At 34.8% G+C, this 15,734-nt stretch overlaps 1 protein-coding gene across 4 annotated transcripts in view; it reads right to left on the bottom strand.

Moving 5' to 3' along the window:
• Positions 1 to 15,734, bottom strand: part of AHCTF1 (AT-hook containing transcription factor 1) — an 85,764-nt gene that overhangs the window by 27,375 nt on the left and 42,655 nt on the right. For all 4 annotated transcript variants that reach the window (XM_081226455.1, XM_081226457.1, XM_081226456.1 and 1 more), the window contains 10 exons: positions 14,648 to 14,771; positions 14,457 to 14,513; positions 13,495 to 13,641; positions 12,737 to 12,924; positions 4,841 to 4,985; positions 4,629 to 4,760; positions 3,788 to 3,938; positions 3,209 to 3,359; positions 2,770 to 2,877; positions 446 to 638 (listed from right to left, as the gene is read on the bottom strand). In XM_081226455.1, coding sequence (XP_081082581.1) covers positions 446 to 638; positions 2,770 to 2,877; positions 3,209 to 3,359; positions 3,788 to 3,938; positions 4,629 to 4,760; positions 4,841 to 4,985; positions 12,737 to 12,924; positions 13,495 to 13,641; positions 14,457 to 14,513; positions 14,648 to 14,771 — 1,396 coding nt within the window. The remainder of the gene's footprint in view (positions 1 to 445; positions 639 to 2,769; positions 2,878 to 3,208; positions 3,360 to 3,787; positions 3,939 to 4,628; positions 4,761 to 4,840; positions 4,986 to 12,736; positions 12,925 to 13,494; positions 13,642 to 14,456; positions 14,514 to 14,647; positions 14,772 to 15,734) is intronic.

Raw genomic sequence — 15,734 nt, 5'->3', positions numbered from 1 at the left:
AGGAGCCAGAATTTTAAAATAAATTTTTCTAAAAATATTAAGAATTAAAAAGCATTTGATAAAGGAAAGAAATAATGGCAAAATGCTATCAGAAACTGCATTAAAAAAAAAGCAAACCCAAGAATATGAAAGCAATTTTCAAAGGAAAAAGGCCTATTTATAATAACCACAGAGGCTTGCATTACTTTCAGAGCAATATAACTGTAAACCTTGAGCACAGTGCCAGTTAACCACAAAGGGTAAATTTAATAAAGTCTGTTTCTGAAAATATAAAAATACAGTAAGCATTGTGGAAACATATCCACAGAAAAGAAAAAAGGAAAATAAAGGCTTAAAGCCCCTTACTACCCAAAGATATCAATTATAAACAGCTTATTTCTCTCTGCTACTTGAAAAGTAAGAACTTCCTAGCTTCACTAGGAATGCTAGACATGTTAATACTTACCTTAACTACAAGAGGAGTTTCAAGTAAATGTAATTCTGAAGCCCTGGAAGAATTGTGACGTGATCCTTTTGACTGAGAATTTACCGGCAATGAGGTGGATGCCAGGGACAAAGGAGATCTTGTGGGGCTTTGCTGAATAAATCCCAAACACTGAGAAGGCTGGGGGACAGGATGAACAACCAAATCCAGCAGTCTGTAATCACAGCATACACATAAACAGAAAAATCCTGGTAACATACTAGAGTTATACTGAAGAAACAAAAGAATTAGTATCCCATTTAATTACGCAGACTTCTATATTCACTGGTAAATGTAACCATATGAAAATATAAATTCAGACAAGTATATTACTGTAATGCCACCCTTAGTTCCAGAAATCAAAATTAATTCAGTAGCAAAAAAGAGAATTATGAATTCGAGATAACAATTTGGTCATCCCCCCGCAACCCTGAAAAGGAGTTCTAGCCCTCCTCCCTCCCTTTTACCAATATTTACTGGGCCCCTACTACGTGCCAGGCATTATTTTCAAATGAAGATGAACTGCTAATGATTTAAATACTCAAGAAAACAAGGCAATGTTTCCCTAGCAATCCATCTGCTACAATTCACTTTCACAACATAAAAATTCCTTTCACCCACATGTGAGGTACATAATGAATACTGGTTTATTTACCTTTATGGTTCTGATCACAACAAACACTAGACTTACCAACCAAAAAAAAAAGTTAATTTTCTCAAATTAATGAGGTTAGTGGCAAAAGAGAATCCCAGGATTCTACTAAATGGCTTTCTATAGTGTTCTGGACATTTTTATCATATCAAATGATAGGAGAGAGAGCCTTAAACACTTTTATTATCGCTCCTTTCTTGAACCCCAGATCTATTAAAATACAAAGGAACTGAGAAAAAGTGACTTGTGGGAAAAATATCGAAACTACTGGTAGGAAAACAGAATGCCAGTGATAATGACATCCATTTGAAGCAATCTTCTTACCATCTCCTGAGGGTAATTAAAGGAAAAGAACCTCAATCTAATAAAATCTAATCCAAGAAAGGGAAAATCCTTTCACGATTTGAAAATATATCCATTATGTACACTACAAACAGCTTTGGCCCCAATTGCTTTTAAGTTATTAACTTATTCTGAGTACTTTATTCTTAGTATCATTGATTCAGATAACTTTATTCCCATAAAATTATGTCATTCTGCCATTGATAAAATGTAAACAATCAAAAATTTCCAACAATTATGGTCATATTAAAGAGAAAGCATGTTGTTTGTTCTCTGCTATTGATGATTATGAACACTTCTCAACTCTCCAATGTTCTTAAATAAAATAAACACAATCACAATTTCATGTTGGATGCAAAATTTCAATTTAACTATTTACTTTTCTAATACCACAGGTTAAGAAATAAAATATTATTGCATCTGAAGCCACTTAAGACATTTTAGTAGGCTCTGTTACACAGGAACAAGCTTTAAGAAGCCAACCAAGATTAGCTGGGATTTATAAAAATAAGCTTTATTCATGGGTCAATCAACAATGAGATTAAAGAAAGCAAGTTAACAGTTTATCTTGCTCATGATTTTAATAAAACAAAGTTTGCTTCTTTTCTCTAGGCAGTCTGAAATCATTAAGCAAAAATTCTAAGCAGACAATCAGCTGATGCAAAATTTCTTAAAATTACTATAATACTGCCCAAATTATTTATTTACAGCAAGCATTAAAAACTCATTCAAGAATTTAAAACAATATTTATAAAAATTTTAAAGACAATTTAAAAATTACAGTGTAATTATTAAGTGTATCACCTCACACTGGTCAGAATGGCTATCATCAAAAAGTCTACAAATAATAAATGCTGGAGAGGGTGTGGAGAAATAGGAACCCTCCTACACTGTTGCTGGGAATGTAAATTGGTGCAGCCACTATGGAGAACAGTATGGAGGTTCCTTAAAAAACTAAAAATAGAGTTACCATATGACCCAGCAATCCCACTCCTAGGCATATATCCAGAAATGAAGAAAATTCTAATTCGAAAAGATACATGCACCCCAATGTTCACAGCAGCACTATTTATAATAGCCAAGACATGGAAACAACCCAAGTGCCAATCAACAATTAGTTTAAGAAAATGTGGTATATATATATAATGGAATTAGTCATAAAAAAAGAATGAAATGTCATTTGCAGCAACATGAATGGACCTAGAGAATACCATACTAAGTGAAGTAAGTCAGATAGAGAAAGACAAATTTTATGTCACAGTGTAATTCTTATCTACCATTGTCTTTTAAAAGTGATTTAATAAATTCTTACCTAGAAATTTTTTGTGATGCTTTTGAAATTGGTGTTCCAACAAATGCCTCAGGCAGCTCTGGATCTGGGAGGGAATATACTATAGGAGATGGTTCCTCTATTTTAGGACTACAAACAAAATAAAAAATTAACTTTTGATTACGTATCATGAGGAGGATTAAATTACAAATGCTATAAGAAGGTGAGATCAGATGGGAGAAGGGGGCTTTCATTTTTTTCCTTAGTGTATTTCTGCTTATTTACAAATAACGATGAACATAATTTGGTTTTAAATATAAAGACAAAGAACGTTCTTCTTGCAAGAAAAGTAGACAACATAAAAAAGTTTTCCTTTTTATATACATTAATAAGCTCTAAGGCTGGATTGTTTATGAAAGCAGCTGATATCCAGGAAAGATTAACAAGTAGCATGACTATAAAAGGTATAAGAAAAACATACCTATTGTAGACAGAGATGCTATTTTTAGGTTCATTACTTGCCCAGACCTCTCCAATTTTAGATAACACATTACTGATGAAAGTAGATCTTGTTAACACAGTCCCTATTACAGCTTGCTTTGGAACTGCTGATAATGGTTTTGGCCTAGAAACTGTAAAATGAAAAAGGTAGGATTTAATTTCATCTCTAACACCAGAATTTTAATAGATTAATATGAAAGAGTGACTGGAGAAAACGAAACACAACATAAGAGCAGTTAAAGTTATATTTGGTTTAGCAACATCTATGCAGAAATTTAGGAGATGGTAAAATAATTATTCTACATGTTTTCTAGAAGTTAGATAGGAGTCTTCAAATGAAATAAAAAGAGTTCTGTCATTTTGTATTAAATAAACTGTAAAAAGTTCCAAGAAAGCTTTTGATTTCTTGGGGTAGAGTAGCCAGTAAAAAAAAAAAAGTACCACTGTGATGAATCAAAGCAAAATTGAGCTAAACAGAAGATAACAATGGTTTCAGAAGATAATCATTCAATATCTTTTCTAGCCCAATAGTTTATGACATTTTTCAATGATATCCTACCTTCTCGACGAACTGATGATGCTGACAGACGGTAAGGCTTAGCTCTCTCAGTGGCTAATTTTCGCTGGACTCTAGGAAGAATTTTCCCATATTGGTCTAATATAGCATTTCGAGCCACTGATCTCTCTCGCAAACGAGGATCACGATCATTCTATTGAACATATCATAACTGGTAAAAATTTAATCTTCAAAAATGTTAGTGCTATGTTTATATATTTACCATTTAACATATAATTATGAATACACAAGAATATCTTCCTCCTTCCTACATATCCATTCTTCCAAACCAAGGACCTCATACACACACCTAATTGCTTCATCAGTCCTTACCCGTCACTAAATTCCAAGCCTCTCCTTCCCAGCCTTGATTATTCACGATAAAAGCAATCGTTATCATTTTACTAAGCAACATGTTCACACACACCTCTGTGCATCCTCACAAAGAGATACTGTCATTTTGCAATTGAGGAAACCAAGGTTCAGAGAGTGTGCTCATTTGTTCACACAGAGCAAATGAACAATTAGCCCAACCCCTACAGTCCATACTTGTTGCACTATTTATTTCCTACTGTTATCCTCTACCAATTCCTCTTGTTTTCTGAGTGAAGCAGTTAGTCTGGCAAGACTGTGGGCAGCTATCTAAACAGAAATGGCATATATGAAAGCATTAAGAAGTAACAATACCCTGTTTCTCAATTCTGCTACAGAAGCCAAGAAGAGGATTTCCTAAACTCAAGATTATACAATGCTCAGTGGCTACCAAACTACAAGCTCTCATATAATAAAGTCACCTGTTTTCCCTATTCTCTTGTCCCCAATAATAAAACAAGTTTAACTGTACCATAAGATTTATCTTCAGAGTTTGGTTCAGCTTCAAGGCAGGAATATAATTGGCACGCTGCAAATGGTGAACTAAAAGGAATTCATGATTCTGAACACGGGCACTGGACTGTAAAAATCTCACCAAACACTCCTAGAAAGAACAAAATAGATTTGTAAGCCACTAACTTATCCTGAGTTTGTGGATATAAGTTTATACTGATAAGTCATTACCTGTTCAGTGTCTGTGAATGGCAGCTTCAGTAAATCCTCCATTAAGCCCACTTCCTGACAGACTTCATATGTGTGCTTGAGCAACTCCTCTATATTCAACCTATTAGAATGCTGTCGCAGTAAGCTCCAGGCTTCAACCATGCACCTGAAATCAGTATTTATCAAAGTTTAGTTTTAGAAAAGCTATTTAAAATGTTCAAAACAAGTAATCCACCTGAAGAATCCCAAAGATACTCTGTACATGTAATTTAAAAGTACTTTAAAATTTTATTGAGTACTAATCACTGCATAATGTAGTTGTCAACAAGAAGATAAGGCACCTCTAAAGACTTTATATTTTAATAAAATGTTGAATATTTCATGTAATTTATTGAATACTGCACTGAAAGTAAAAAACAGAATTGTTCTATGGGTAGAGAATGGTTTTAAGCATGTGAGTTATTTACCCTCGTGATCACATGGCTGACTGGGAGCTGCAGCTTGCTGTCACTGCTCAGCATCATTAGAGAGAATCACACCGCATATCATTAGCTCAGGAAAAGATCAAAATTCAAAATTCAAAGTATGGTTTCTACTTCATACAAGCATATTGCTTTGCACCATTTTAAAGTTGAAAAATGCTAGTCGAACCATTTTAAGTCAGGGACCGTCTGTACCCAAGAGTTCAAGAAGACAAAAAACTAATGTGGTCTGCACAGTACTGAAAGATTAAAGCGAGGTTCTTAAGGAGGTGACACTCAGCATGAGAAGAGTGGAAAAGAAAATGAGCAAAGACCTACAGACAGAAACAACATATTGTATTTATGGGAAAATAAAGGACTTAGCTTAGTAACAGACGATTTTGGCTGATCTACAGCAAGATCTGACTGGAGAACTTGGGTCAAATTAGACAGTTTTAGTTACCATGTGGGGCTGCTGAAACATCCTTCTGTGGGCAATAAAGTGTTAAATGAAGCAGTGTTTCTCGTGATATACTGTTAAGTAGAAATAAGCTTAAAACAGCATGAATAACTATAATTTCTAAAAATTAATCAGTAAATAAAGCCTATAAATGTTTATGTATTTATTTAGATAACAAAATGTCTTGAAAAATATACACTAAGATTAACAATGATTAATCTGACAGGTAGAATTTTTGGAAGGGCTGGTAACTGTCAAGTCAGAAGTGGGGGTAGAATAAAAAATGGCAAGCAGATAGGAATAATTTTCTAAAAAAAATCATCATTCCTGATTTTAAGTGAATAATTTTGATTTTAATAGGCATCTTAATTAAAAAGATTTACCTATAGTTTTTACTGAAATAAAAACAAAAACTGAAAGAAGGACTTATAAATAAATAACTGACCCTCGTAAGAAACACAGAATGTGTGAACAAAGTTACAGCAATTAGTATTCATAATGAAAATGCATCTGAGGAAATTTGGGCAGCACTGTCCCAGACTCCCACTAGACACAAAGTTTCTTGGGGAAGCAAATCCCACTGTTGGCAGTTCAGGGCCCTGTTAATTTTATTGTTTGGGGACTAGAATATTTTAATGTATTCCACAGAACTTACAAAACTAACAACCCAAATAAGTAAAACATTTGTGGTGTATTCCCTAAAAATCTGCATCTGAAATTGCCTTCCACTTCTTCTTCTACCAGGACAGGCAAGACAATGTAGTTGTTATAACCTGAGTATCCAAGAAGAGTAATTTTTTTCCTAAATCAAAAATCTGGGAATGTTAAAATGAGCACACCATTCCTGTAGAAAGAAAAATAGCTAATGAAGATGAATGAACATCTCACCATTAATTTTAATATAAAGAAATAGATGAAGTGGGTATAATAAAATCTTGGTATCTGTTGAATTTGATTTAGGATGGGTGTATGGAATAGCCATTGCACTATTCTACTTTTTGTGTATTCTGGAATCTTCTTACAAAATGCTTACACCAAAATAAATTTCAGATGCATCAAAAATTTAAATGATAAAACAAAAAAAAGAATGGTAATAGAAACAGTGAGAAGATTAAATAATAATACTAAGGCGGAAAAGACACAAAAGTCATAAAAATACTGGTCATTCTGACTTCATAAAATAGCTCTTTATGAAAAGATGCATTCAATTATTATAGTGAGATCATATTAATATTACCATTTTCACCTATCAGATGGATAAATGCAGGGGGTTAAACTGGCATGACATTCATGGAAGGCAACATGCCATTATCAAAATTACAATTGCAAATATCCTTTCACCCAGAAATTCCACTTCCAGGATTTTACCTTACAAAATAAATTTGCACTTGTGTAAAATGGGTGGTGAACTCACACACAGCAGTGTTTAAAATGGTAAAACATTAAAACCACCTTAATGTTCACTAAGGGAAGCCAGTTAAATAAATACTGGTACATCCACACAATGAAGCTCTTTATGTACTATTATGAAATGAATTCCAAACTAGCTTTAAAAGTATATTGCAGGGCTTCCCTGGTGGCGCAGTGGTTGAGAGTCCGCCTGCCGATGCAGGGGACACGGGTTCGTGCCCCGGTCTGGGAGGATCCCACGTGCCGTGGAGTGGCTGGGCCCGTGAGCCATGGCCGCTGGGCCTGCGCGTCCGGAGCCTGTGCTCCACAACGGGAGAGGCCACAACAGCGAGGCCCGCGTATCGCAAAAAAAAAAAAAAAAAAGTATATTGCAGAATGATGTACAGTATGCTGTTTATATTTTTTTTTAAAGGGAGAGAGGGGTGGCAATGACATACACACATTTGCTTAGTAGGTCCAGAACGGCTTAGGAAGGATACACTAGAAATTAACGTTGTTTGGGTAGTGGGAGGAAGCTTAGGAGGCTGGGAATTCACTGTGTATCCCTTTGTATCTTTAGAAAAAAGCATGTAAAATCTTACTATTCAAAAACAGAAAGAGCCATATTCTTGCCCCTCTTCCCTCAGCCCATGGATATATGTTTTAAGTTTTCCACTTTAAAGTACGATATCTACTCCCAGTTGAGCAGACATACTAGTAGGAGTAAGATTAATTTATTTATGACTTATCAAATATTAATCTAGTAACAGTGAGCATACCTGAAAGCAAAAGACAAATGATAATGTTTTTCCCAGTTTCTCCCCTAGCAGGAGAAGACACAATTATCTCCAACTACAAGAAACTGATGCTCCATGTTGGGCCAACACGTGCATAAGTTTTAAAATAAGTTAAGTCTCAAATTCCCACTCTCTCCTGCTTCCTATGGCAGAAAGGCATGATGCCAGGAAAAGCAGTAAGAAAATCACTTCAACTGATGAAAGGCTAAACTAGCATGTTGAGAGTAAAAGTTATTTCAATAAGAAATGTATGAGGGTTCTTGGCAATACAGCAAGAAGACAGCCTGAAAAACACTCCTGTGACAAGCTTTAAAAATGCTAGATTGAATATAAACAATCTTTTGAAATGCATCATGGAGACCACAATGAAAAAAGAAATTCCAGAGAGGTAAACAAGCAACTACTGGTTTCCAGTGATTAGTGTAAAAGTTAAAATATTTGGAAAAGATATAACATAAATAACAGAATAGTGGTATAGCTACATTAACAATTACTCATGATGAAGGTTACTCTATAATAATAAAAGGTTAAAGTCATTTAAAAAAACTCTTATGTATCTAATATTCGAAATACAAAAAGTTAGCAGTATTATGAGGAATGAACACATCCTTCATCAGAGTAGGCAACTTGCTTGCTTGCTTGCTTGCTTGCTTTCTATCTATCTATCTATCTATCTATCTATCTATCTATCTATCTATCTATCTATCTATCTTTCACTGCACCGCACGGCATGCAGGATCTTAGTTCCCCAACCAGGGATCAAACCCACACCCGCTGAAGTGGAAGTGCAGAGTCTTAACCAGTGAACCATCAGGGAACTCCCGCAAACCTTTCTTAATAGTTAAGCAGACCACACACACACACACACACACACACACACGTACACATCATTAAGGACACACAAGGATTAAAACCACACAATGAACAGACTTGATCTTTTAGACAAATACACTTGACACCTCACCTAATAAATGAGCAACACACTGACTACTTGTGAATACAACAAGTCAATAAATTTTAGAGGATGGGTACCACATTGATCACATTATGTAGTCACGATGCAATTAAGATAGAAAAGAACAAGATAATTTTTAAACCCACTTTTGTAAAGTGAAACTTCTAAATACCTGATAGGAAGAGAAAAAAATCATAATGAAAATTTAAAAATACTTAGAACAGAAAGATTATTAAAATTGTGGGATGATGCCACAGCAATAGACAGAACATTCAGATTTATGCTTTTATATTAGTAAAGATAAAGGGTTGAGAATGAGAAATCATCCAACTTGAGTTAAAAAGCACAACTTGAGTTAAAAAGCACTTCCCTAGTGGCGCAGTGGTTAGGAATCCGCCTGCCAATGCGGGGGACATGGGTGCGCCACAACTACTGAGCCTGCACTCTAGAGCCTGTGAGCCACAACTACTGAAGCCTACACGCCTAGAGCCCGTGCTCCACAACAAGAGAAGCCACCACAATGAGAAGCCCGCGCACCGCAACAAAGAGTAGCCCCCGCTCGCCGGAACTAGAGAAAAGCTCGCATGCAGCAACAAAGACCCAACGCAGCCAAAAATAAAAATAAATTTTAAAAAAATTTAAAAAAAAAAGCACAGCAGAATAAAACCCACAGGAAGTGGGAACAAAAGAATAAAGACAATGATTGCGCCTATACAAAAAGGTTTTCCAGCTCTATTGTACTTTTATGTTACTAAGACTGAATACTCAATGTTAACAGCTGAAAATCTAAAGCTGTTACTTTGAGGCTATCGTGTACTGTGCATCATCATTACTTTGCAGGTAAACCTATTTGCCAAGCCATAATTGCGACGGTATGTCTATAAATAAAGCTCATACAACTGGAAAGCTACCATCATAATGGTTTTCAAGAAAGATGATCTTAATAAAGAAGAAGTGGTAGAGGCTAGAGTCAGGAGTCAGGCTGGAAAGTTAAATAAATGATGGCAATGACGGTTAACTTTAAAAAAATTCAACCTACCACCATTTACTAATGACTTACTACCTGCAACTATAATAGTGCTTGCAAAATTTAACCCTCGAAATGTTGCAAGGTGGTCATTATTAACCCATGAGGAAACCTGGGCTCGGAAAGGATAATTTAACTGCTTTTGATCATATTTAGAATGTAGCAGAGTTCAGGTATAAATTCAGATCTATTTGCGTCCAAAGATTGTGCTCTTAACATCTTTGCTACCATCAGCAGCAATTACAGTATTGTTATATTTTTAAAGATATAGATTAATTAATAAATAATATCATCATTAATATAAATTCAAACAATAGCTGGAAAACCAAACAACACCTCACTTATCTAGCATGGGGTGAGTTTGGGGAGAGGGTTAGTATTCTGATGGTTGAAGTATCAAAATTTTTTCAGCTATTTTAACTATCACTATGCAATCATGGCATATGGATGTTAGCAAGACCGCTGTGTAGCCTTACTTTTAGTTCAAACTTCCCAAGCTTAGCTTTTTTCCATGTTTCAAGCACATTGTGGTTAATCATTCTGTTGGATTAGAGATGTAGGCATTTGGGGAAATTAGGTGATTATGTGCTAAACATGGGACATACCTCAGAGCTTTGCTTTCTTGAATCAGTCCCTAAAAATCAGCTTGTTTTCTTGTCATTTACTTCTTTCTAATAAAAGTGGAGTGCAGAATATGTATGTAGCGGCATGACCTCCTGAGCAATGAAACATGGCTGCCTTTCTGCACAAGTATCAGTTCAAAAACTAAAGCAGCCTCTTCCTACATTGTTTTCTTACTTTCAATAAAAACAACAAAAAAGGATGAAATCTTGCCATTTGGACAACACGGATGGATCTTGAGGGTATTATGCTAAGTCAGACAGAGAAAGACAAATACCATATAACCTCACTTCAATGTGGAATCTATCAAAAACTCATGAAAAAAGAGATCAGATTTGTGGTTACCAGAGGAGGGAGGTGGGGAGTGGGTGAAATGGATGAAGAGTCAAAAGGTACAAACTTCCAGTTATAAAATAAATAAGTCATGGTAAATAATACTGTATTGCATATTTAAAAGTTGCATATTTGAAAGTAAATCTTTAAAGTTCTCATCACAAGAAAAAAAATTCTATAACTATGTATGGTGACAGATATTAACTAGACCTATTGTGGTGATCATTTTATAATACATACAAATTCAAACCATTATGTTGTACACTTGAAACTAATATAATATTGTATGTCAACTACACCTCAATTTAAAAACAAAAACAAACACAAAAAACCCCCACTGTTACTTATCTTAACAGTTGTCTTCTGCCTCTCTAACATTCGAGTCATTCTCCAGTTATAGAACCAGTAATTATCTTAAACATTTACTGAATCTGAAAACATGCTATCTCACAAACGGCATTTTGAGTGTTCCTTTGTTTTCACTCCAGCACTTACTGTAAAGGACACCTAATAATGCTAGTGTTCTGGGGACTAGATAAGTGAGGCTTTATTGTACTTGAGAAATAAGGTTTTGAAATTATACTATATAAAGTTTGTATTATTATAAACATTATTACATAATGTTTGCTATGGCTAAGGGAGAGGAAATGAGAATCTAGCAAAACAGAGAAACATACTCTGGATGAATCAAAGGACAATGGAATGAAAAAGAGGAAAAACCACCAACCTTTCAAAGTTTTCCCTCAGTGTTCCAACATCTGCTTTTCTGATGTAAAAGCATTAGTGTGCAAGCACCACCTCTTTAAAGTCACTTAAGAGTGAGAAGCTTACATGCAACTGAAAAAAATTTACATGCTGCTTGCCTACCAAGTACTAGAACTCTTAACCCATTTATTAAACATTTATCTCCTTTAGCTTCTTTAAATTTTTGTTCTTATATTCATTCTTAATTTATTCAGCTTAGCCAAATACTTTGGCTAGCCAAAATTATTTCAACAAGTACTTCTTAGTTCATTACTTCTGAGGACACTGTAAGTTTCAATATGTCTAACGAGTCTATTATTAAACTGCAAATCTGTCTGAAACGTAAAGATTCAACCCTCTCTCCTTAGAAATACATCCTGTTTAACCAAAGAGAACAAAGAAAACAACTTTCAGAGTGCTGACACTGAAGTGCTGTATGGTTCATAAACGACAATTTGGGATGAGTAAAGTGACCAATATTAAAAAATATAAAAAATGACCCAACCAATAAGATTGAAAAAAACCAATACAAGTTGAAAAAAAATAGTTACAATCTAAGAAATTTCAGCTCCAAACGAGTTTCCCAATTAACTAGGTATTAAGAAAACCCAAAAACCAGATTACTATATTGCCAATCATGCCATTTAACTTGTCAGTTATTATATACATGACAAATATAATTATTATAGCAACAGTGTATTGCTGTAATGCAACAAGAAAAATCAAAGGATTGCAACACCCAAGCAACCAAGACTAACAAAAATATCAGAGTACCCTCACTGGAATATACCCTCAAAGAGCATAATTTATCAACTCAACATATTTCTGGCTGCTTTTCAGCATAATCAAACTTCAACTGTCCATGCAGGAGACTGTCAATATTGCCAGGTAGAAACAAATACAATTTTTAAACCTCAGTTTGATTTCCCCTTTTACTCAAGGTACTTCTTTTCTTCATCTTATTTTAGATAAAAGGTGCTTTACATTTTTCTTAACGATGAAAAGATGAATAACATAAGAATATTGTGTAATGCAACCAAATCAAAATATACATTGCTGTCCATTTCATCAATTCCACTTTATTAACACATGACCAAGAGTTTGACTGTACTTTCAAAACAGGTACTTACCTATTAAAGAGCAAAACAGTGAGGTGAAGGATAACATCACTACCACCGGACACTGTTGGCTTCATTGCGTGAATATATCTGAGGGCTTGTCTGTGCTCACCCTGACTCATGAAGGCTTCAATAATCTTTGAATGTTGCCATGACACAGGTTTTACAGTAGCTGGGTGAAACAGAAGATCCAAACCACTCTGCAAAAATGACATAAAAATTGGTAAGTACAAATATAATGCTTTGCTTTTAGAAAAAAAAAAAAGGCAATATACTAAACCTACATAAACCAAGATAAAACCAATTTAAATATATCTGAAAATATCTACTTTAATCCATGATATTTATATATTTTATTTTAAATAAAAGCCTTATCAAAAGCCTCATACTTCTGAGACCTTTTTAAGATAGTATATAGAATCTTTCCATCACCAGTTTCATACATCAATGCCAAATTCTGCCTTCTCTAGTTCACCCAACACACCAACCATATCTTTAACATATCAATCACTATATTTGCACTATTAGTAATAATTTATTTGTTTCCTTCCTTCTTTAGACAGTAAGGAACCTGGGGTTCTAAACTATTTTATCTTTGTACTGCCTAAGATGGTGCTTGGTGAAGGTACTGATTAAATTGAATCCTTAAATTACCTCTGGAAGTAGACTGGTGTCATATCTTTAATATCAAATTTAAATCCAGTTATGTATTTTTTCTAAAATTCTAATAATTTACAAAAGCTTACATTATAAGTGAACTACAGACTTACCTCATAGTCATTATGATCTATCAGCCACAACCCTTGAATAAGTTTAACCTGGCCCCAAGAAATGGCAAAGGCAGTTGGAAATGATTCAATGGAAGTATCCGTTTTGTTTGGAGAAGAATACATAATATCAAGTAGCAAATAAATAGTCTTTAAAAAAGAGGATTAAGGACAATAAACAAAAAGAAAAACTCCTACATATATATTTGCAATAGGTAGCAACAGAAGATATCAGAAAAAAGGCTTAAGACACTTCTTTAAGTGTTCAGAAAGCCATTATGGATGTCCAGCTACAGAAGTATAGTTTTATTAAACGTGGGTACAGCCAATCCCACAACCGACTTCATTCATTCTCAATAGCAAGTACCACCACAAAGGAGATGATCTAAAGCATACTTTCTTCATGAAGTTAGTAGCTTAGCAAATTTAAGAAAGCTATAGACGAAATTCCAGTTATCCAGCAAAACCTGGCAGCCTTTAAGCAAACACATCACTTATTTTATAAATTATTAATAAAACTACACACTTTGACTAAGAAACTGACATTAGTACAAAAATCTTATTTAAGAGACCACAAGGCTCAAACACAATGCCTAAGTAATTTAAGCTAACTTATAATGCATTCATATTCAGCACATGAATTCACCTCAGAGAATGACCACTTGCTAGCAATGTTTTAGAGCAGCTGTCCTTAACTTTGGGAGTGTCTTGGACATATTTGAGAGTCTGATAAAAGCCATGAACCCCATCCCTAGGAAAAGAAACTTAAAACAAAATTTTGCATAGATTCAAGGTTAACCACAGATCATCTGAATCCAGCCAACAGGTCCTGGATTAAGAATCTTTCCTTTAAGACAAATCCAAATGTGAAATTGAGATTGGATGAGATGCATAAGGTTCCCACTAGTCTGACACTGAATGATTTTGGTAATACATGAATTATTTGATAAAATTTTAAAGGATACAACAGAATGCTTGCTTGCTTCGGTAATGTTGTCTAGTAGGTATATGTCAAGTAATGCCTATTAAAAAAAAAAATTAGTGCATTGTATATGTTCGTTCATCTATGCTCCTTGTTTTCCCGAGCCCGTGCCAGGTATGAAAAATCCCGCCCCAACTTTGGAGACTAAATGATATCATGTTATTGCAAACCTACATGTAGACTAGTAGGAGGATATTTTCCTGTGCCTCCTTCATCCCGTTTCCACAACTTCTCTACTCGATCTCCTAACTGAGAAACCAGTCCATCAATCATCAAGCAATCAGGGTTCCACTTCCCTCTGCAATAAGGGCAACATTAAGGATATTCAGCATTAATGTTAAATTATTATTATCAAAACAATAAGCACCAAACTCTTAAAAGTAATGATCTCAACTATCAAAGGCAGAAGAGATTCGAGAACAGGATCCCACCATGAGAAATCCAGACATCAAGGAAAGTTAGTCAGATAAACCCTGAAGAAGCTTCAAGTTTGGTCATCAGCAAGTCAGTCAGTGAAGGTCAGATTCCAGGGAAGAATGTGGTCTAGCCAGCAAAATGCCTGAGGCTTACTTTTTCCCATCTTGAGCAGACTACCAAAGAGCATGGCAGCTCAGTGTAGAGAAAATAATACTGTAGTTCAATGTCAATATTTTCAGTTTCATCACTTGGACTAGTCTTTTAACCTCATTAATTCCCTGATAATTTATATTACTGAGCACCTACAAGAGGATAAGCAGATATGGACCTTGTCTGTTTCCTCATCTAATATTAATAACAGCAGGAGCAGTTATTAATTACTGAATGAAATTTTCTTATGAGTAAGGCACTGTGAGAGGTACCTTGCATATAATATTTTATTTCATCTTTATATTAACTTTATAATTTATGTGACAAATAGGATTAGAAAGCTTAGCCAACCTGCTCAAGGACATACACTTCGGAAATAACAGATCTAGAAATTTTCAATATGCCTAATAAATCTCCCAAGTCAATGCTCACTATCGTAGATCAGTTACTCTAAAGTACTGGATCCCCCAACTTGCCATGTGCACCCTTATACAGATCTCCAAGTGAGTCTGACACAACAAACCCAGAACCAAGGTTTGTGAATCACTGCTCTAAAGGTTCTAAGCTGTTCTACAATTCTGTCATTCCAACCTGAAGAAGAAGGCTATTTATAATCCCGAAGTAGAGCCACAGCTCTAAACACTACTCTTTTTTCTTCTATTACTTCTATATATTTATTTCAAAGGAACCAACC

Source organism: Mesoplodon bidens (assembly GCF_964165515.1).
Source record: "Mesoplodon bidens genome assembly, chromosome: 2".
Classification (NCBI taxonomy): Eukaryota; Metazoa; Chordata; class Mammalia; order Artiodactyla; family Ziphiidae; genus Mesoplodon; species Mesoplodon bidens.
The sequence above is the reverse complement of the archived record's forward strand: the minus strand, read 5'-3'. Positions and strand labels throughout refer to the sequence as shown.